General features: G+C 42.7%; 1 protein-coding gene across 1 annotated transcript; it reads left to right on the forward strand.

Moving 5' to 3' along the window:
• Positions 1–649: 649 nt before the first annotated feature.
• numbl (NUMB like endocytic adaptor protein) lies at positions 650–22,549 on the forward strand. The gene is made up of 8 exons (XM_079583178.1): positions 650–804; positions 5,262–5,336; positions 5,436–5,510; positions 9,247–9,387; positions 13,586–13,799; positions 13,861–14,124; positions 20,321–20,521; positions 21,702–22,549. The coding sequence occupies exons 1-8, from the start codon at positions 679–681 to the stop codon at positions 22,508–22,510; spliced, it is 1,905 nt and encodes a 634-aa protein (XP_079439304.1). The 5' UTR covers positions 650–678; the 3' UTR covers positions 22,511–22,549.
• Positions 22,550–23,626: the final 1,077 nt, after the last annotated feature.

Below are 23,626 nucleotides of genomic sequence, written 5' to 3' on the forward strand. Positions count from 1 at the left end.
AAAGTATCTACAGTATCTAAAGTATCTAAAGTACTTTGTGTATCGTGTATTTGCAGTACTGCAGTGGGCGAGCGGGTCAGTCCTGCGTGTATCTGAAGTATCTAAAGTACTTTGTGTATCGTGTATTTGCAGTACTGCTGTGGGCGAGCGGGTCAGTCCTGCTTGTATCTAAAGTATCTAAAGTATCTAAAGTACTTTGTGTATCGTGTATTTGCAGTACTGCAGTGGGCGAGCGGGTCAGTCCTGCTTGTATCTAAAGTATCTACAGTATCTAAAGTACTTTGTGTATTGTGTATTTGCAGTACTGCTGTGGGTGAGCGGGTCAGTCCTGCTTGTATCTAAAGTATCTACAGTATCTAAAGTACTTTGTGTATGGTGTATTTGCAGTACTGCAGTGGGCGAGCGGGTCAGTCCTGCGTCTGTCTAAAGTATCTGAAGTATCTACAGTATCTAAAGTACTTTGTGTATCGTGTATTTGCAGTACTGCTGTGGGCGAGCGGGTCAGTCCTGCTTGTATCTGAAGTATCTACAGTATCTAAAGTATCTAAAGTACTTTGTGTATCGTGTTTTGCAGTACTGCTGTGGGCGAGCGGGTCAGTCCTGCTTGTATCTAAAGTATCTAAAGTACTTTGTGTATTGTGTATTTGCAGTACTGCAGTGGGCGAGCGGAGTCCGGACATGAATAAGCTGCGTGCGAGTCTGCGGCGGAAGAAGCCGTCGTACGTGCCTGAGGCGAGTCGGCCGCACCAGTGGCAGGCGGACGAGGAGGCCGTCCGGAAGGGCAAGTGCAACTTCGCCGTCAGGGTGAGTTTCCCCGAGAGGACGAGGAGGCGGAGCTTGTTCCAGGAGGCGGAGCTTGTTCCAGGAGGCGGGACACGATTAACACGACTCTTAAAGGGACAGGCCACGGCTTTTCCACACGGAGACGTGTTCTTAGACGAGTTCATGTGGACCTGTCTGGGCGTCACGCGTGTCCTCCGTCACGTAAATACACACGGCGTTAGCATTTAGCATTTAGCCTCTATAGCTCCAGGTGAAGATTAACCCCTTAACTCCCACCTGAACTGAGCACATTTTCTCCAGTTTGGCTTTACCCCAGTCCAAAAGCTTCTGGGAAAAAGGTGTGAAAATAGCAACAAAACTGAGACGAAAACAATGATGGAAATGTGACAAAAAAGTGAGAAAAATGTGACAAAAAAAATTCAAAAATGTGATAAAAAATGGACAAAAAAATGACAAAAAATTGACGAAAAAATTACAAAAATGTGACAAAAATTTGATAAAAATTTGACAAAAAAATACAATAATGTGATAAAAAAAAATTCAAAAAAGTGACAAAAAATGGACAAAAAAGTGACAAAAAAAATGACCTAAAAGTTACAATACCCAACAAAAAAATGATGGAAAAAAAATGTGATGACGTGAAAAAAAAGATCCTCTCGGTTGAGTTAAGTTAAGAGGTTAAACAATGTGGATTTTCTAAGCGGATAAAAAGGGGAACTACATTACTGCGCGGATGTCAAACTACTCCTGGTATTATTACGCCTTACAATATAGTTCCCTTTTTCAGAGTCTGGTCAGAGTCTGGTCAGAGTCTGGTCAAAGTCTGGTCAGAGTCTGGTCAAAGTCTGGTCAGAGTCTGGTCAGAGTCTGGTCAAAGTCTGGTCAGAGTCTGGTCAGAGTCTGGTCAGAGTCTGGTCAGAGTCTGGTCTGAGTCTGGTCTGAGTCTGGTCTGAGTCTGGTCAGATTCTGGTCAAAGTCTGGTCAGAATCTGGTCAAAGTCTGGTCAGAGTCTGGTCAAAGTCTGGTCAGAGTCTGGTCAGAGTCTGGTCAGATTCTGGTCAAAGTCTGGTCAGAGTCTGGTCAAAGTCTGGTCAGAGTCTGGTCAGAGTCTGGTCAAAGTCTGGTCAGAGTCTGGTCAAAGTCTGGTCAGATTCTGGTCAAAGTCTGGTCAGATTCTGGTCAGAGTCTGGTCTGAGTCTGGTCAAAGTCTGGTCAGAGTCTGGTCAGAGTCTGGTCTGAGTCTGGTCAGAGTCTGGTCAGATTCTGGTCAAAGTCTGGTCAGAATCTGGTCTGAGTCTGGTCAGAGTCTGGTCAGAGTCTGGTCAGAGTCTGGTCAGATTCTGGTCAAAGTCTGGTCAGAATCTGGTCTGAGTCTGGTCAGAGTCTGGTCAGAGTCTGGTCAGAGTCTGGTCAGAGTCTGGTCAGAGTCTGGTCTGAGTCTGGTCAGAGTCTGGTCAGAGTCTGGTCAGAGTCTGGTCAGAGTCTGGTCAAAGTCTGGTCAGAGTCTGGTCAAAGTCTGGTCAGATTCTGGTCAGAGTCTGGTCAAAGTCTGGTCAGAGTCTGGTCAGAATCTGGTCAGAGTCTGGTCAGAGTCTGGTCAGAGTCAGTGGCGTTTGTAGCCGGTTCTGTGTTGATATTGAAACAGGATTATGAATCACAAAACTCACCTTCTGTCGATGCGTTTTTGGTCATTTCTTTTTCCCGTCTCTCCTGCGCCGCCCGTACATTATTATGATTATTATGATTATTATGATCATTATTAATCAAATCTGATTGTCGGGCTCGATTGAGTTTGGCTCAGCAGCAAACACGAGCTTCCTGCCCAGAACAACATCCCTGTGTAGAAGATACTCAGAGAGGGATGATGGTGGAGGCCAGGCCACAGCAGGACCGGCTCTGGACACAAACAAACAAACAAACAAACATGGAGGCATAAATAAAGTCTTTAGTTTGACCTGATGGAGATTATAAAAGCCTGTAATGGAAGAACACCAGGAAAACAATGTGAGGCTTAGAATAAACCTCTCAGGAGCTGTTTTTAATAAGCCACGCCCTCTCTTCACCTGCAGCACAAACTCACACAGTGTTGCTTTAAGACGTGAGGCCATAACATTGATTACAGCCAATAATATCAGCCCTTCAGCCTCATTACTGTCGCTCTGACCTCCAGTGAATCGACAAACTCAAAATGAACTTTGGGGAAATCGATCTTTGCTGCGACCGTCTCTGCGGCTCCATCTTTATTTCCAGTCAGCGTCGGTTTGACTTCGACCTTCTGTGCGTTTGGGGATTATGTAATGATGTCCCTGACGACTCGCCGTAGCTCAGACCGAGACCGAGGCTAAAAATGTCCGTCCTCCGCCTCCTCGCTCTCGCTGACGCAGAGTCGCTGCTCAGGTTCGATATCGGCTGAAAAGAGGAGACGAGAGCAAGGAAACGCTTTAGCTTCTGCAGCAATAGTACAATTACCAACTTAACCTCTTAACTCCCGCCTGAACCGTGAGGATCTTTATCCTCACGTCATCAGAGTTTTGTTCCATCATTTTTTTGTTGGGTATTCAACTCATTTTTGTAACTTTTTTGTCATTTTTTGGTCAATTTATTATCACATTTTTGTCATTTTTTATCACATTTTTTATCACATTTTTGTCATTTTTTTTCTCATTTTTTGTCAAATTTTACTATTTTTTTGTCACATTTTTGTCATTTTTTGTCATTTTTTGGTCATTTCTTTTATCACATTTTTGCCACTTTTTCATACATTTTTCGTCACTTTTTTTTGTCAGTGTTTTGTCACTTTTTTGTCACATTTCCATCATTGTTCCAGTTTTGTCGCTATTTTCACAGCTTTTTTCCAGAAGCTTTTGGATTGGGGTAAAGCCAAACTGGAGAAAATGTGCTCAGTTCAGGTGGGAGTTAAGGGGTTAAAAATGACAAGTGGCTTTAAAAGTGCTTGGATGAAGATGATTTGTCAATGGAACAAGCTTTAAATCAATTAAAATGAGAGAAATTCACTTACACTCAAATAAGAAAAGCAGCACATGAAAGTCTGAGGTCAGAACACTCTTTCTGTCAGTGGTTCCCCTGTAACCAGTGATGTACCTGAACGCGTTCATATTTTGGGTGAACGTGAACTGAACGCACTGTGTCACTGCCTGATGAACGAAACCATGAACGCGTTCATTCTGGTGTCTGTGAACGGCATTCCCGTTCTTTTTACGTTCGTTCAATATGGTGCCAGATTTCTTATATCTGTGGTTTAAGTGAATATAATTATAAAACCCTGCCGCGCCGTCAGAGTTTACCAGCGGCTCTAAACTCTGGCGGGTCCAGGGTGTAGCTCGCGCTCGCTCCGCCCTCGCGCCAACGGCCCGACTGTGTCCAGATCTGTGGCGCTGAACTCTGCTGTTTATGGCTCTGGCACAGGCCCTGCACACCGGTAACCAGCGGGTCCGCACGGTGCCCGTGAGCAGCCACAGTGTGAGGTAACGAAGCGAGTTTCCCTTGTGTAACGTCTGTCGCTCCAAACTCCTCTGCTCCGCGGTGCCACTCATTTACATAAAGTCACAATGCAGAGTTTTTTAAACTACAAATGAGCTCCTAAAACATTTTTTTTTTCACATGATAAATTAACAAATTAACACAAATGCAATTGAATATCTGTAGCTTCCTTTTCCAATAAGAATTTAATAATTAAACTTAAAAAAAATAAAAATAAAATAAAATATGATTAACAAAGATATCCGAAATCCACTCTGAAAACAGTGACAGGCTGACATGAAATAGCTTTAACACTAAGTGAGGCCATAATATTTTTGACTCATGGCTAAAGTCAACTTTCTCCAGCTCTCCCAAGGTTGGCAAAAATGCATCTCAAAATACTTCAGATTGTTGCTTTAAGATATGGATTTTAAAAATATTTCCCTGAGAGGGGAAAAATACTTCACTTCTCACCTTTTTCATGCCTGAATAACAGCTCGCAGCAAAAAAAAGAAAAAAAAAAAAAAAAGAACTATGAACTAGTTCATTTTTGGAACCATGAACGAACTATTAAGCATGAACAATTATGAACTATGAACGAACTAGTTCATTTTGAAATTTGTGAACTGAACTTTGAACTAGTTCGTGTAGGAAATGAACTTTCCCAACACTGCCTGTAACGCCCCGGCCCCTGTATACTCGGATTCGCCTCTGCTCATTTCAGAGGAAAGCTTCAGCCCATTGTTTCACACGTTCTCCTGTCCTTTACAAACATCTCTGAGGTCCATTATGAATCTTTACTCTTCACAAACTGAAACAGCCCGTGAGTCTAAGCCTTTTGGAGCTTTGGTCAAGTAAGAAAACTGTAACTGGAGTCTGACTCTGCTACATCGCTAAAAATAATATCTCGATCCGCTCAAACGGCTCATGTGCTGGTTTTGGCAGCAGTCGCAGTAGTAGTAGTTGTAGTAGTTGCAGTAATGTGTGTATTTCCGCAGTACTTGGGCCTGGTGGAGGTGGAGGAGTCCCGGGGGATGCACGTGTGTGAGGAGGCGGTGAAGAAGCTCAAAGTGGTGAGTGTTTCTCTGCTTCAGCCGACACTAAACTCTCTCTCTGCTTCCCACCTGTGACCTGTGACCTTTGACCTGTGACCTGTGTCTGTGTGAGCGCAGAGCGGGAAGAAGACGGTCAAGGCCGTGCTGTGGGTGTCGGCAGACGGACTCCGGGTCGTCGACGACAAAACAAAGGTCAGAATCACTTTTTAGATCAGAGGTTTTCCAGGAAGTGACTCCAACATGGCCCTGGTGTTTGGTTAGCGCTAGATCGTCTGCTCCGGAGGGACGATGAGTTGGTTTGTCTAAAAATACAAATAATCCTAATCCGTAAGGTTGACCCCTTAACTCCCACCTGAACCGAGCACATTTTCTCCAGTTTGGCTTTACCCCAGTCCAAAAGCTTCTGGAAAAAAGCTGTGAAAATAGCAATAAAACAATGATGGAAATGTGACAAAAAAGTGAGAAAACATTGACAAAAAAGTGACGAAAAATTTATGAAAAAGTGGCAAAAATGTCACAAAAATGTCACAAAAAATGGATAAAAAATGTAAAAAATGTGACAAAAAATGGACGAAAAATGGATGAAAAATTGACGAAAAAATGACAAAAATGTGACAAAAAATTAAAAAAAAAAACGATAAAAAAAATGTCAAAAATGTGACAAAAAAATGATTAAAAATTGACGAAAAATTGACAAAAATGTGGCAAAAAATGTATCAAAAATTGACGAAAAAATGTCAAAAATGTGATAAAAAATTACAAAAAATCGATAAAAAAAAATGTCAAAAATGTGACAAAAAATGTATTAAAAATGGGATAAAAAATGACAAAAATGTGATAAAAAATTACAAAAAAGTTTCAAAAATGAGTTGAACACCCAACAAGAAAATGTTGGGAAAAAAATCTGATGACGTGAGGAAAAAGATCCTCTCGGTTCAGGCGGGAGTTAAGAGGTGAACCATTTCCCTGGCCCGAACCTTCATTTGTGTCATGATATCTCACGTTTTCACAGCAGACTGTCCCTCCGGAGCAGATGATCTAGCACTAACCCTGGTCTTTCCCCTAATGCTGACATGTTTGGTATCCACGTGTAGCAGGAGATGGCGCCGCAATCCAAATATGGTCATTTCCTTTTGTGGGCGACACACATGTGCAGACAAAGAGACTAAACTTTCTGACATCTGACCTTCAGTCGCTCCATAAAACTCCACACTTTACAGACTCAAATACACTTAGAAGACTTTAATCTCTAATTCCTGACAGATTTATTGATCTTTGAGCCACTGAAAAAAAGAAGAAGGTGAAATTTGAATTTTTACAGATAAATCCGTCCCTGCCCGAAGAGCCTGGTCGGCAGGGGCGGATCTAGAAAAAAAAAAATCTGGGGTGGCAACACATTGTAACGTTGAATGTTTATAGTAGGGGGTACGCAAGTTTTTGTTGATCGCAAGGTAATTTTTCCATTTAGATGCAGGCTGAGCCCCCCCCCCCCAAAAAAAGGAACCTCTTACCACCCGCCAAAACCAAATGCATTCTCTCCTCTTTGCCATTGTCGTCACTTTTTATTTCCCGTATGTGTTTCTGTCACTTTTTTATGGCACTTTTGTTACTTTTTTGATGCATTTTCGTCACTTTTTTGCTGGATTTTTTCACTTGTTTGCTGGATTTTTGTCACTTTTTTCCCATTTACTTCCTCATTTTGTTCTCGTTTTTTGTCGCTATTTTGAAGAAGCTTTTAGATTTGGAGAATTTGGAGAAAACATGATCAGGTGGGAGTTAAGAGGTTAAACAAGTAGTAGCATTGTTCATGATATATGTAGGGGGTTCCTAACTCGTGTAAAATTTAAACTTTTGTAGTAGAAAAAAAAAATAATTAAATCATCATCTTTGGCTCTAAAGTTGTTATGATTCTTCGTCCAGTCAAGAAAGTAATCACATGACAATGAGGTGGCAGGACTTTAATAGGGGTGCCACCTCTCTAGATCCGCCCCTGCTGGTCGGTATTTGGAGGGGAGACTGTTTGGGAAACACCAGGAAGCCTGGGGTGAATGTAGTGAGTGGTGGTGGGAGGGGCCGATGGTGCAGACCGGTAGCTTCACTTCCGACTGTCTACCCCAGGGCAGCTGTGGCGACAATAGTAGCTCACCACCACAGAGTATGAAGTGAATGAATAATGCACGAAGTTGTAAAGCGACTTTGAGCGTCTGGAAAAGTGCTGTAAAGCAGTGGTTCTCAACCTTTTGGAGCCGCCACCCCCATTATAACAGTTAAAGTGGTCCGTGACCCCCATTATAACAGTTAAAGTGGTCCGTGACCCCCATTATAACAGTTAAAGTGGTCCGTGACCCCCATTATAACAGTTAAAGTGGTCCGTGACCCCCATTATAACAGTTAAAGTGGTCCGTGACCCCCATTATAACAGTTAAAGTGGTCCATGACCCCCATTATAACAGTTAAAGTGGTCCGTGACCCCCATTATAACAGTTAAAGTGGTCCGTGACCCCCCGCCCGGGTCACACCGTGGAAAAGAGGAACATTACACTGCAAAAGGTAATGAACTAGATCAGTATAAACATCTCAATTTGAGCACAATAATCCACATTTTAGTTGTTTTGACAAGTTAAGAAGTTCTTGGGCATTTGTCCTGGATTATTTCACTTGTTCTGAGACGTTTCTGACTCGTTTCGATACATTTCGTCCTTATTTTTAGGTAATTTTCTTTGCCAATGGGGTAAGAAAATTGGTTTCATCTCATTGGCAATTTTACTTTCTTATTTCAAGCGAGATTTACCTTAGAACTGGTGTGAAATGTCCTCAAACAAGCAAAGTAAACAGATCAGGAAAAGTGTCTAAATGAGTGAAAACCGCTCAAAACAAGAAACATTTCCTCAATTCAAGTCATTTAAAGCAGCACTAAGTAACGTGTTTACCATAATAAATCCTCCCGTAGTCCCTCTGGGGGGTAATACAAGTGTTTATGGGATGATTGGAGGGTCTCCAAAGCAATACACACTAATGGAATCACGAAGAAGAGGCTAACATGCTAACGGGCAAAGCTAACTGCGGATTAACGTCACTTTAAACAGTATTTACAACCAAGTGTGAGTGAAAAAAAAATATTTCCATTGTATAATTGGATGCACAGTGACCCTCTCTCCCTTCGCCTTTCCTGTCAGCGTAGTATTTACTCTCCAAGACAATTAATAAGTTAAAAAATCGTATCTTGGTACGACACCTGCAGGTGCGCTTATGGCCTCTAGGGGGAAGAGTTACTTAGTACTGCTTTAAGCCAATGCTTGATATTTACTTTTTGCAGTGTAGCCCCCATAATTCTTAAAAAACAAACGGCTATAATTAAATTCATCAAACTACGCACAAATAATGGCACTCTGGTAAAATATGTATATTTTATCTACATGATCTGGCGACCCCCCAAATATGTCTCGCGACCCCCAGGTTGAGAACCACTGCTGTAAAAGACGAATGCATTATTATTATTATTATACATTTAAACCCGGCTCTATCCATTATTAACCAAGCGCATTAGCTCCAGTTTAGTTTTAGTTTTACCCAAATCTAAAAGCTTGTCGACTGGAGCTAACAGCCTATAAGCCAAAGCAATGCCTCATTTGAAAGCTAAGACCTACCCAACTGATCCTAACTTTTTTGTCGCCTTGTTGTAACGTTTTTGTTGCTTTTCCGCCACTTTTTTGCTTTTAGATTTGGGTAAAGCCAAACTGGAGGAAATGTGCTCGGTTCATGTGGGGGTTAAAGGTCAAGATCATGTTTTCCTCATGTTTACGTGACTGATCCACAACAGAAGTTTCTACATTAAACCTTTTCACCTGCAGAGTCTCGCCTTAAACTCCTCCTCTTTTCCTCGTGTCTGCTGCAGAACCTAAAGTGTGTACTTGTGTTTCTTCTTCAGGACCTGATCGTGGACCAGACGATCGAGAAGGTTTCGTTCTGCGCCCCGGACAGAAACTACGACAAAGCGTTTTCCTACATCTGCAGAGACGGAACCACCCGGCGCTGGATGTGCCACTGCTTCATGGCCATCAAAGACTCGGTCAGAACTTCCCTCAGCAGCAGGTCACTCCTGTAACGTACGGGACGGAGAACTGTTCAGAGCAGGAATAATTAACCCGAGACTTAACCTCTTAACTCCCGCCATTTTCTCCAGGTCAGCTTTACCCAAACCCTGTAGGCCAGTGTAGCGCCTCATTTGAGAGATAAGATCTACAAAGCTCATCTAAATGGATCTTTTTCCTCACGTCATCAGATTGTTTTCATCTTTTTTGGGGTGGGGGGCATTCAACTAATTTTTGTTACTTTTTTGTAATTTTTTGTCAAATTTTTTGTAATTTTTTTGTCATTTTTTTGTTATTTTTTTGTCATTTTTTTGTCATTTTTTTGTCATTTTTTTGTCTTTTTTGTCACATTTTTGTCACATTTTTGTCATTTTTTGTCATTTTTTTTGTCATTTTTTTGTCTTTTTTGTCATTTTTTGTCTTTTTTTCGTCACTTTTTGTCACATTTTTTGTCATTTTTTGTCATTTTTTTGTCATTTTTTTTGTCATTTTTTTGTCATTTTTTTGTCTTTTTTTGTCATTTTTTGTCTTTTTTTCCGTCACTTTTTTGGTCATTTTTTGTCACATTTTTTGTCATTTTTTTGTCATTTTTTTGTCATTTTTTGTCATTTTTTGTCACATTTTCCATCACTTTTTTTTGTCATTTTTTGTCACATTTTTTTGTCATTTTTTTGTCTTTTTTGTCACATTTTTGTCATTTTTTTGTCTTTTTTGTCACATTTTTTTGTCATTTTTTTTGTCTTTTTTGTCACGTTTTTAGTCATTTTTTCCGTCACTTTTTGGTCATTTTTGGTCACATTTTTTGTCGTTTTTTTGTCATTTTTTCGTCACTTTTTTGTCACATCTTCATCCTTGTTTTTGTCTCAGTTCTGTCGCTATTTTCACTCCTTTTTTCCAGAAGCTTTTGGATTGGGGTAAAGCCAAACTGGTTCAGGTGGGAGTTAAGGGGTTAAACATGTAAATCTCCAACTAAAGAACAGACTTTAATGAGATTTACGACGTCGTGCTTTTCACATGGACACGTTTAGTGTGAGTGTTCCTGGGTCTGCTGGTGGGACGGGAGCAGAGTGTGGGATTATGAAGCTTCAGATGAGGATTAGGATCAGGATTAGAGCGGCCTCTGCGCCTCGCTCCCCTCCTCTGCGCCTCGCTCCCCTCCTCTGTTTAACTGTCGGCCTTCAGGAGGCTCGTCCCGGGCGGAGCTGGACCTCATGACCTTCTGAAGCCCATAGAACGACATCATGAATGAAACGCCGTTAGCTCTGAGCCTGTCCCCACAAATGTGCCTAATCGAGGAGCATTTACAGCTATTTAGTGTTTTAGGAACTCTGATCACTCGTGTAACTTGTAGAGTTCATTAAACAGTTATAATAAAGCCATAAATAAATCAAAAGGGCCATAAAACAGCACCTTTAGGTGTTTAACTATTGCTGTAAACAGAAATCAAAGTGACATTTCTTTGTGGCTCAGAGTGGGCGTGGCTGGAGCGTTTGTTTGAAGCTAACGCTAGCATTAGCATCGAGGACGTCTCTGTGTTTGAAGCTAACGCTGACATTAGCATGGAGGACGTCTCTGTGTTTGAGGCTAGCGTTAGCATCGAGGACGTCTCTGTGTTTGAGGCTAACGCTAACATTAGCATCGAGGACGTCTCTGTGTTTGAGGCTAACGCTAACATTAGCATAGAGGACGTCTCTGTGTTTGAGGCTAACATTAGCATCGAGGACGTCTCTGTGTTTGAGGCTAGCGCTAACATTAGCATCGAGGACGTCTCTGTGTTTGAGGCTAGCGCTAACATTAGCATCGAGGACGTCTCTGTGTTTGAGGCTAGCGCTAACATTAGCATCGAGGACGTCTCTGTGTGTGAGGCTAGCGCTAACATTAGCATCGAGGACGTCTCTGTGTGTGAGGCTAGCGCTAACATTAGCATCGAGGACGTCTCTGTGTTTGAGGCTAGCGCTAACATTAGCATCGAGGACGTCTCTGTGTTTGAGGCTAGCGCTAACATTAGCATCGAGGACGTCTCTGTGTGTGAGGCTAGCGCTAACATTAGCATCGAGGACGTCTCTGTGTGTGAGGCTAGCGCTAACATTAGCATCGAGGACGTCTCTGTGTTTGAGGCTAACGCTAACATTAGCATCGAGGACGTCTCTGTGTTTGAGGCTAACGCTAACATTAGCATCGAGGACGTCTCTGTGTTTGAGGCTAGCGCTAACATTAGCATCGAGGACGTCTCTGTGTGTGAGGCTAGCGCTAACATTAGCATCGAGGACGTCTCTGTGTTTGAGGCTAGCGCTAACATTAGCATCGAGGACGTCTCTGTGTGTGAGGCTAGCGCTAACATTAGCATCGAGGACGTCTCTGTGTGTGAGGCTAGCGCTAACATTAGCATCGAGGACGTCTCTGTGTTTGAGGCTAACGCTAACATTAGCATCGAGGACGTCTCTGTGTTTGAGGCTAACGCTAACATTAGCATAGAGGACGTCTCTGTGTTTGAGGCTAACATTAGCATCGAGGACGTCTCTGTGTTTGAGGCTAGCGCTAACATTAGCATCGAGGACGTCTCTGTGTTTGAGGCTAGCGCTAACATTAGCATCGAGGACGTCTCTGTGTTTGAGGCTAGCGCTAACATTAGCATCGAGGACGTCTCTGTGTTTGAGGCTAACGCTAACATTAGCATCGAGGACGTCTCTGTGTTTGAGGCTAGCGCTAACATTAGCATCGAGGACGTCTCTGTGTTTGAGGCTAACGCTAACATTAGCATCGAGGACGTCTCTGTGTTTGAGGCTAACGCTAACATTAGCATCGAGGACGTCTCTGTGTTTGAGGCTAACGCTAACATTAGCATCGAGGACGTCTCTGTGTGTGAGGCTAGCGCTAACATTAGCATCGAGGACGTCTCTGGGCCCGATCTTGTGCATCAAAACGGAGACGATAGCGTGACATGTTGCCTCAGTAGAAGCACTTTGTGATCTTGCCACTCCAGACTTAGTGCATTTAAGTGGGTGGAGACACACATTTTCCTCCAACCAGATCGACTCCGCCTCCAGGAGAGTGGTTGTGTGGTTGTGTGGGGTGAACATGTGCTTTTGTTTTGCTTCGCGTTCACGCCGAGCGCGGCCGATCCGCGCCACAGCGGACGCTGTAGCTCTTTTTCTCTCGAGACGTGAACATGGTTTCGCTCACGATGGGGTAAATAAAGTTTTTAGTTTGACCTGTGAGAGCCTAAGGCTTAAGAAAGAACGCAAGACAGCGTAATGTAAACCAGGAAGTGAATGTCAGCCGTGTTTCCATCAGTGCAGTCGCCTCCTCTTGTGACGCCCCCTCACAGGTGGCGGAGGCGAATGCCACATATAGCGCCGCCACTCGGAAAATAATTCGCCAAGAGCCTGCGCCGCCCCGTGCGCCGCCACAAGATCTGGCCCTCTGTGTTTGAGGTGACGCTAACCTTAGCATCGAGGACGTCTCTGTGTTTGAGGCTAGCGTTAGCATGGAGGACGTCTCTGTGTTTGAGGCTAGCGTTAGCATGGAGGATGTCTCTGTGTTTGAGGCTAGCGCTAACATTAGCATCGAGGACGTCTCTGTGTTTGAGGCTAGCGTTAGCATCGAGGATGTCTCTGTGTTTGAGGCTAGCGCTAACATTAGCATCGAGGACGTCTCTGTGTTTGAGGCTAGCGTTAGCATCGAGGACGTCTCTGTGTTTGAGGCTAGCGTTAGCATGGAGGACGTCTCTGTGTTTGAGGCTAGCGTTAGCATGGAGGACGTCTCTGTGTTTGAGGCTAGCGTTAGCATCGAGGACGTCTCTGTGTTTGAGGCTAGCGTTAGCATGGAGGACGTCTCTGTGTTTGAGGCTAGCGTTAGCATCAAGGACGTCTCTGTGTTTGAGGCTAGCATTAGCATCGAGGACGTCTCTGTGTTTGAGGCTAGCGTTAGCATGGAGGACGTCTCTGTGTTTGAGGCTAGCGTTAGCATCGAGGACGTCTCTGTGTTTGAGGCTAGCGTTAGCATCGAGGACGTCTCTGTGTTTGAGGCTAGCGTTAGCATGGAGGACGTCTCGGCTCGGGTGTTCCAGGTTGGGGGATGTCGGGGGAAATGTGATGAACTGTGTTGGGGGAGGAGTCACTGTGGTCGTGTGTTTCCATGGCGAGCGCCTGAGTCACTGTGGTCGTGTGTTTCCAGGGCGAGCGTCTGAGTCACGCCGTGGGCTGTGCGTTCGCGGCGTGTCTGGAGCGGAAGCAGCGGCGCGAGAAAGAGTGCGGCGTCACGGCTTCGTTCGACGCCTCACGCACGTCCTTCGTCCGAGAGGGATCCTTCAGAGGCAACACCAACTCCGGCCAGCAGGGCGGCGGCGGCGAGCGCGAGCGAGACGACAAGGCTCAGGAGAAGAAGAAAGGTGAGCAGAGTTTATGAGTCTGTCCACCTCAGTGTCCTAATGTCTGACCCTCTCTCTCCAGACGTGCCCATCGTCGTCCCCTCTCTGCCCTCGGGCTCCTCCTCGCCTCCAGAGGGCGCCGCGTCCCCGCTGGAGCGCCCGGAGCCGGGTGGAGCCCACGCCATCCCGCGACGCCACGCCCCCATCGAGCAGCTGGTCCGGCAGGGCTCCTTCAGGGGGTTCCCCGCCCTCAGCCAGAAGAACTCCCCTTTCAAACGCCAGCTCTCCCTGAGGCTCAACGACCTGCCGTCCACCCTGCAGAGGAGGACGGACTACAACGACCCAGGTACTACAAATACTACTACTACTACTACTACTACTGCAGCTACTACTACTACTACTACACATACTACTACCACAACACAGAAGAACTCCCCTTTCAAACGCCAGCTCTCCCTGAGGCTCAACGACCTGCAGAGGAGGACGGACTACAACGACCCAGGTACTACAAATACTACTACTACTACTACTACTACACATACTACTACTGCCACCGACAGCAGAAGGCCGACTACAACGACCCAGGTACTACAAATACTACTACTATTACTACTACTACTACTGCAGCTACTACTACAACCAGCGACAGCAGAAGGCCGACTACAACGACCCAGGTACTACAAATACTACTACTACTACTACTACTACTAAAGCTACTACTACAACCACCGACAGCAGAAGGCCGACTACAACGACCAAGGTACTACACATACTACTACTACTACTGCAGCTACTACTACAACCACCTACAGCAGAAGGCCGACTACAACGACCCAGGTACTACAAATACTACTACTATTACTACTACTACTACTGCAGCTACTACTACAACCACCGACAGCAGAAGGCCGACTACAACAGTCCAGGTAATACAAATACTACAACAACTACTACTACTACTACAGCTACTACTACAACCACCTACAGCAGAAGGCCGACTACAACGACCCAGGTACTACAAATACTACTACTACTACTACTACTACTACTACTAAAGCTACTACTACAACCACCGACAGCAGAAGGCCGACTACAACGACCCAGGTACTACAAATACTACTACTACTACTACTACTACTACTACTAAAGCTACTACTACAACCACCGACAGCAGAAGGCCGACTACAACGACCCAGGTACTACAAATACTACTACTACTACTACTACTACTACTACTACTGCAGCTACTACTACAACCAGCGACAGCAGAAGGCCGACTACAACGACCCAGGTACTACAAATACTACAACTACTACTGCTACTACTACTACTTCAGCTACTACTACAACCACCGACAGCAGAAGGCCGACTACAACGACCCAGGTACTACAAATACTACTATTACTACTAGTACTATTTAAGCTACTACTACAACCACCTACAGCAGAAGGCCGACTACAACGGCCCAGGTACTACAAATACTACTACTACTATTACTACTACTACTACTGCAGCTACTACTACAACCACCGACAGCAGAAGGCCGACTACAACGGTCCAGGTACTACAAACACTACTACTATTACTACTACTACTGCAGCTACTACTACAACCACCTACATCACAGCAGATTGTTCAGTAGAAGCGAAAAATGGCGCTCGTTGCTAACGTTAGCATGTGAAGCTAACGTAGTTTCCTGGTTAGCATTGCTCATTTTTAAAGTATTTCTGGGCTGTTGAATCACTTTGAGCTTCTCTGTGTCTGTATAAAAGCTCAGTTTTTTATCTCGTCTTTGTTTTCCCTCTGAGCTGCTTCAAACGTGACCATATATGGGCGAGTCCAAAGATGCCGTCTGTATCTATATGTGCATCTGTATATATATGCATGTGCAGACAAAGTGACTAAACTTTAGGGCCGTTTTCTCCTGTTCTCCAAGTTCTCCAAATCTAAAAGCTTCTTCAAAACAGCGATAAAAAAGAAAAAAAGAAAATGAGGATGTAAACGCAACAAAAAAGCGCAAAAAAGTGACTCAAAAAAGCAACAAAAATGACAAAAACTCAACAAAAAGGTGACACAAGGGCAGCAAAAAATGAGAAAAATCCAGCAAAAAAAGACAAAAATCCAGCAGAAAAATGACAAAAATCCAGCAGAAAAATGACCAAAAAAAATGACAAAAATCTAGCAGAAAAATGACAAAAATCCAGCAGAAAAATGAAAAAAATCCAGCAAAAAAATGACAAAAATCCAGCAGAAAAATGACAAAAAAATGACAAAAATCTAGCAGAAAACAGACAAAAATACAGCAAAAAAAATACAAAAATACAGCAGAAAAATGACAAAAATACAGCAGAAAAATGACAAAAATCCAGCAGAAAAATGACCAAAAAAATGACAAAAATCTAGCAGAAAACAGACAAAAATACAGCAAAAAAAAATACAAAAATCCAGCAGAAAAATGACAAAAATCCAGCAGAAAAATGACAAAAAAAATGACAAAAATCTAGCAGAAAAATGACCAAAAAAATGACAAAAACTAGCAGAAAACAGACAAAAATACAGCAAAAAAAAATACAAAAATACAGCAAAAAAAATACAAAAATCCAGCAGAAAAAAGACAAAAATCCAGAAAAAAGTGACAAAAATCCAGCAAAAAATGACAAAAATAGAGCAGAAAAAAGACAAAAATCCAGCAGAAAAAGGACAAAAATCCAGCAAAAAAAAGACAAAAATCCAGAAAAAAGAGGAGAGAGAATGCATTTGGTTTTGGTGGGTGGTAAGAGGTTAAAATAGCACCAAAAAAAACACACACACACAAAAAAGAAAGAAAAACTAAAGGACAAAAGAACAAAAGTGTTTCAAAATGTGGCGTTAACGAGACAAAAAAAAGTACAATCAGTTTTGTCGGTCTTCGCTTTCAACTGAGGCGTTACTCTGGCCTATGGGCTCCAGTGGAGATAGATTTGGGTAAAGCCGAACTTGAGAAACTGGTTAGTGCAGGGGTTAAGAGGTTATCCGAGGTATCACAAAATAAAACCACACATTTAAACCTGGCTCTGTCCCAAAGACAAGAGAACAAGAGAGGAAGCTCTTATATCTCTGTGGATCACACTGCCCCCTGCTGTCAGAGAAGCACAACTCAAAACTTTAAATGATTTAGCTTTGAACAAAATCCCTTTTTTATTCATTCATTATTTAGTTTTTTCTGGGTCTGCAGGTCTGTGGGTCAGTGTTCACCTGATGATCGTCATTAAGGAACAAAAGAACCAGATCTGTTTCAGACCAACTCAGAGCCGGTGAACTCTGTCTGACCCGAGACTCTGCTCCCTCATACACAGGACTGAGCACAACGAGGCGTCCCAAAACTGAATTTAACCCCTTAACTCCCACCTGAACCCGAGCACAGTTTCTGCAGTTTAGCTTTACCCCAGTCCAAAAGCTTCTGGAAAAAAGCTGTGAAAATAGAGACAAAACTGAGACGAAAACAATGATGGAAATGTGACAAAAAAGTGAGAAAACATTGACAAAAAAGTGACGGAAATTTTGATTAAAAAGTGGCAAAAATGTCACAAAAAATTGACAAAAAAATGACAAAAATGTGACAAAAAAATGACAAAAATGTGACAAAAATGTCACAAAAAAATGACAAAAATGTGACAAAAATGTGATAAAAATGTGACAAAAAAATGACAAAAATGTGACTAAAAAATGACAAAAATGTGACTAAAAAATGACAAAAAAAGGACAAAAAAATGACAAAAATGTGACAAAAAAATGACAAAAATGTGACTAAAAAATGACAAAAATGTGACTAAAAAATGACAAAAAAAGGACAAAAAAATGACAAAAATGTGACAAAAAAATGACAAAAATGTGATAAAAATGTGACCAAAAAATGACAAAAATGTGACTAAAAAATGACAAAAATGTGACTAAAAAATGACAAAAATGTGACTAAAAAATGACAAAAATGTGACTAAAAAATGACAAAAATGTGACAAAAAATATAAAAATGTGACAAAAATGTGATAAAAAATTGACAAAAAAATGACAAAAAATGATAAAAATTTAATAAAAAATCGCAGAAAAAATGACAAAAATGTGACAAAAATGTGACAAAAAATGACAAAAATGTGACAAAAAATGATAAAAATTTAATAAAAAATCGTCGAAAAAATATGACAAAAAAAATGTGATAAAAATTTGACAAAAAAATTACAAAAAAGTTACAAAAACGTGAGGACGTGAGGAAAAAGATCCTCTCGGTTCAGGCGGGAGTTAAGAGGTTAAACCCACTAACGATGACGATGGGCCAGATTCATGAAATGTTCTTACACACAAAGCTGAGGAGTTCAGCACAAAACTCAGCAGTTTTAGAATAACATCACTGTGAAAACGAACCCAAGAATTAGAATTCCTTTCTCATGGTCAATAACATGATTCTACAAATGATTTCATTCACAAATACAGTTATTTGAGAGAATAACATTGATCTATGTATTTGTATCAGCATGATGTAATCGGACACACAAAACAGAACATGACATTTCTGATAGAGATCCTTTTAAAGACCTGCTCTCACGATAAAGTAAACATCATTTTGATTAGTTTTCATTCTGTTCTTAGTGACGTTGGTGAAGCCGCTGTTTTAAGAAGGATTTGGCTTCGTGAAGCTTTTAGATTTGAGTAAAGCTGAACTGGAGGAAATGCACTGGGTTAAAGCGGGTGGTAGAGCAGAGGGGGTCTGTAATGGTTGGTTTATGGTTCTGATATTTCGTTTTTGCTGTCGATATTTAGCTTACAGTCCTGATCTCTCTTGGTCTTGGTCTTAGGCTGCGTCTTAGGCTGCGTCCGAAACCATCACATCACAGCCTCTAAGCTCAAACACTAACATCTTACTCCTTAACCTTTCATGGGTCGACTGTTAGATCTGTGCAGTTTGGGAACTAGAGCTTCAGCTGCATTTTGAACAATCCGTCCGTCCTTAAACAGGGGAAAGGGAAGTGACATCAGCAACAGCTGTTTTTCTTCTTCTTTAAAGTTATTGGTGGAGTGCAGGCCAAACAAAAGTGCATGTCGCCCCCTAGTGTCCAACAACAACATAGTGTCCAAACAACGACATTTGAGGAGAAAAATGTAGTGTTATTTTATTTCAACAGCTGTTTCTTAAAGCTACAGCAGCAAATGATCCATGTGGCTTAAGTTTCTACTAAATGAAAACAAAAGCATTTAATCTGTTTCCTGAGTTTCCTCTTTAACACTGACATGTGACTGAGCTGTGGGGACGACAACATGGATTTATCACTTTTATAAAGTTTGGCTTGTGCAGAATCTTATTTTTTATTATTATTATTTTTATTATTAAATGTGCTCCTGTCAATCAACAGTGGTTGCGCATGAATCACTCCAGGGTGGGGCCGAGGGGGGTGGGGGGGTTTGGCGCAGTGGCTTATGGGATGGCACATAGCTCCTAATCACCGGTTAGTTAGCATCAGAGGTCCCTATGCTAAAGTGGCTATGATAGTTAGCATCAGAGGTCCCTATGCTAAAGTGGCTATGATAGTTAGCATCAGAGGTCCCTATGCTAAAGTGGCTATGATAGTTAGCACCAGAGGTCCCTATGCTATAGTGGCTATGATAGTTAGCATCAGAGGTCCCTATGCTAAAGTGCTATGATAGTTAGCATCAGAGGTCCCTACGCTAAAGTGGCTATGATAGTTAGCATCAGAGGTCCCTATGCTAAAGTGGCTATGATAGTTAGCATCAGAGGTCCCTTTGCTAAAGTGCTATGATAGTTAGCATCAGAGGTCCCTATGCTAAAGTGGCTATGATAGTTAGCACCAGAGTCCCTATGCTAAAGTGGCTATGATAGTTAGCACCAGAGGTCCCTATGCTAAAGTGGCTATGATAGTTAGCATTGAGGCTCCTTTTCCTAACTCCTTCCTAACTGACAGACCAATTCGGAAGCAACTTGCCATGGCGGACGCTGACGCACATCCGGTTTGGCGTAAGAGCTCTGACCAATCTGATGGTTTCGGACGCAGCATATGTCTTCTGGTCCTAATAACCCTCTGACCCCACTGTCTCCTCTCTCTTGGTCTTGGTCTTCTGGTCCTGATAACCTGGTGTCTCCTCTCTCTAGCTCTTGGTCTTCTGGTCCTGATAACCTGGTGTCTCCTCTCTCTTGCTCTTGGTCTTCTGGTCCTGATAACCTGGTGTCTCCTCTCTCTTGGTCTTGGTCTTTTAATCCTGATAACCCTCTAACCCTCATATGTCTCCTCTCTTGGTCTTGGTCTTGGTCTTCTGGTCCTGATAACCTGGTGTCTCCTCTCTCTTGGTCTTGGTCTTCTGGTCCTGATAACCTGGTGTCTCCTCTCTCTTGGTCTTGGTCTTTTAATCCTGATAACCCTCTAACCCTCATATGTCTCCTCTCTTGGTCTTGGTCTTGGTCTTCTGGTCCTGATAACCTGGTGTCTCCTCTCTCTTGGTCTTGGTCTTTTAGTCCTGATCACCCTCTGACCCTCATATGTCTCCTCTGTCCTCAGACCTGGAGATGGGCGTGGCCTGTGACGGCGGCGACAGCAGCATCAACGCCCTGTGCTCTCAGATCAACATGTCCTTCACCAAACCTTCAGACGAGCTGTTCTCCACGGCCGCCCCGGCGTCGTCCTCCTCCTCCGCCGCCGTGAACGGGGGGCCCTGCACCATCCCCCCCCTGCTGCCCCCGCCCCCGGCCCCGGCACAGGGTGAGGACCGCGGCTCTTTGCCGAATTCTTCTGAGGGAAAATGTTGATTTCATGAGTTTTCCAGGAAGTGACTCCACCATGTCTGTGCCTCCCTGGTCTTTCCCACATGTATTCATTCACAAATACTGATGTTTGGTGTCCACGTGTAGCACGAAAGGCTGTGACCGACAGAACTGAGACGAAAACAATGATGGAAATGTGACAAAAAAGTGAGAAAACATTGACAAAAAAGTGACGAAAAATTGACAAAAAAATGAAAAAAATGTGACAAAAATTCAACAAAATTTTTTGTCAAATGTGACAAAAATTTGACAAAAATTTGACAAAAACTCAACAAAAATTTGACAAAAATTTGACAAAAATTTGACAAAAATTTGACAAAAAAGTGAGAAAACATTGACAAAAAAGTGACAAAAAAATGAAAAAAATGTGACAAAAATTCAACAAAAATTCAACAAAAATGTGACAAAAATTTGACAAAAATCAACAAAAATGTGACAAAAATTTGACAAAGATTTGACAAAAAAATCAACAAAAATGTGACAAAAATTTGACAAAAATTTGACAAAAACTCAACAAAAATGTGACAAAAAATTGACAAAAAATTGACAAAAAAATTGACAAAAAAAAATAAAAAAATAAAAAAAAATACGTGACAAAAATTCAACAAAAAATTGACACAACTCACCAAAAATGCAACAAAAATGTCACAAAAATTCAACAAAAATTTGACAAAAATTCAACAAAAATTCAACAAAAATTCAACAAAATGTGACAAAAAAATTAAACAAATGTGACAAAAATGTGACAAAAATGTGACAAAAATTCAACAAAATGTGACAAAAAAATGAAAAAAAATTTACAAAAATTTGACAAAAATGTGACAAAAATTCAAGAAAAATGTGACAAAAATTCAACAAAAAATTCAACAAAAAATTCTACAAAAAATTGACAAAAATGTGACAAAAATGGAAAAACATACAAAAGGTGACACAACACCAACAACGCGAGGAAAAAGATCAGTTTTGTGGGTCTTAGCTTTCAAATAAGGTGTTACACAGGCCTATATAATAGCCAAAGAGGACAGAAAGCATTTGGTTTAGGCGGGTGGTAAGAGGTTAAAGACTTGTTGTAGATCTGGCTCTAACTTTTGCAGTAAGTCTCTCCCTTCTCTCCGCAGCCACCTCCTCGTGGGTGCAGCCGGACGCTCCTCTCCAGTCTCCGCCCCCCGTCTCCTCCTCGTCGGCCGCGGCGCACCTCGGCCACAGACGCACGCCGTCGGAGGCGGAGCGCTGGCTGGAGGAGGTGTCTAAAGCCGTGAAGTCTCAGCAGACTCCGCCCCCTGTGCCCGCGAACCTGGCGAACCTGGCGAACCTCCCTCAGATCCCCATCATCCCGGGGCCGCCCAAGCCTCTGCTCCCGCCCCTCTCCGTGCCCTCCGTCCCGCTGATCCCCGCCCCCTCCGTCACCGTGCCGACCATGCAGCCGTTCCCCTTGGCCTTCGGGAGCGCCCCGGTGCCCCCGCAGCCCGCCGCCTTCGTGCACCCGTACCTGCCGTACCCGGGCGGCGTCCCCGGCCCCGCGGTGCCCGTGGTGCCCGTGGTCGGGATCACGCCGTCGCAGATGGTGGCCAACGTCTTCTGCACGGCCACGCCCCCCTCCTCCTCCTCCTCGTCTTCCTCCTCGTCGAACAAACTGGGAGGCGGCGTCGCGGGACACGCCTCCTCCTACGCGTCTCCGCCCCCTTCCGCCGGATTCGCCACGCCCACTTTCCCCGGCAACGGAGCGCTGGCCAACGGGAGCTGGCCGCCGGAGGGGAGCGGCCTGACGGTGCGGGAGGACGAGCGCTTCGAGGCCAAGTGGGCGGCGCTGGAGAGCAGACCCGGGAACAACGCTAATGCTAACGCTAACGCTAATTCTAACGCTAACGCTAACGCTGCTGCTAACCCGTTCAACAACCTGCAGAAGACGTTTGAAATCGAGCTGTGAGGCGGCGAAAGCACCGACTTTATTCTTTTACTGTGGGACGGAAACGAGACGGAGACGGCGGAGGAAAGTTTAAAGGTTTAAAGGTTTAAAGGTTTAAAGGTAAAGGTTTAAAGGTGCAGTTTGGGCTAAAGTATTTTCTAAAGTATTATCTACAGACGTTATAAAAAAGACTCCCTCGTTCATACAAACTACGTTTTCACCGCCGTTCTGAGTCAGAGTCGAGTCCCTGATTATTTGTTTATTTATTCATTGACACATGTTTATATAGTATTTATATATTTCCACTTTTATTTGACATTGTTGTTTCCTTTATAACGCCTAAAACATGGAATTGTCAAACTGAATTGAAACCAGTTACTCGGCTCCTGGATTTGGCTGAAAACATTGAAAACTATTATTGAAGACATGTCATATTTTAACATTCCTTTAGGCGTTTCCAAATCCTTTTCTTCACCTTCGCTTTGACATTCAAGCCCTCGAGTTAATCTGCTAAGTTGAGCTGTTTCTTCTTCTACGGTGTCAGCGCTTCGTTCTGTTCTTCCCGGATAATATTGTGGCAAAACCCAAAACTGAAGCTGTAAACCACGCCGTCATCTTTTTTTTTTAAAGATGTTGTTCCCACAGCTGCCAGCAGGAGGAGCTCCAGGCAAAGTCATCTACAGCTCTAGACCTGCGTTTCAAATGGACGCCTCCTGCTTAAATTATTACGTGATTTTAATTTATAAATTGAAACGGTGTAAGATTTAACCTCTTAACTCCCACCTGAACGGATCCCATTTTCTCCAGTTTGACAAAAATTTGACAAAAATTTGACAAAAACTTGACAAAATTTGACAAAAATTCAACAAAAAATGTGACAAAAATTTACAAAAAAATTACAAAAATTCAACAAAAAATGTGACAAAAATTCGACAAAAATTCGACAAAAATTCAACAAAAATTCAACAAAAATTCAACAAAAAATGTGACAAAAATTCGACAAAAATTCGACAAACATTCGACAAAATATTACAAAAAAATTACAAAAATTCAACAAAAAATGTGACAAAAATTCAACAAAAATTTGACAAAAGTTCAACAAAAAATGTGACAAAAATGTGACAAAAATTCAACAAA

This window comes from Gobius niger (genome assembly GCF_951799975.1).
Source record: "Gobius niger genome assembly, contig: SCAFFOLD_174, whole genome shotgun sequence".
NCBI classification, from domain to species: domain Eukaryota; kingdom Metazoa; phylum Chordata; class Actinopteri; order Gobiiformes; family Gobiidae; genus Gobius; species Gobius niger.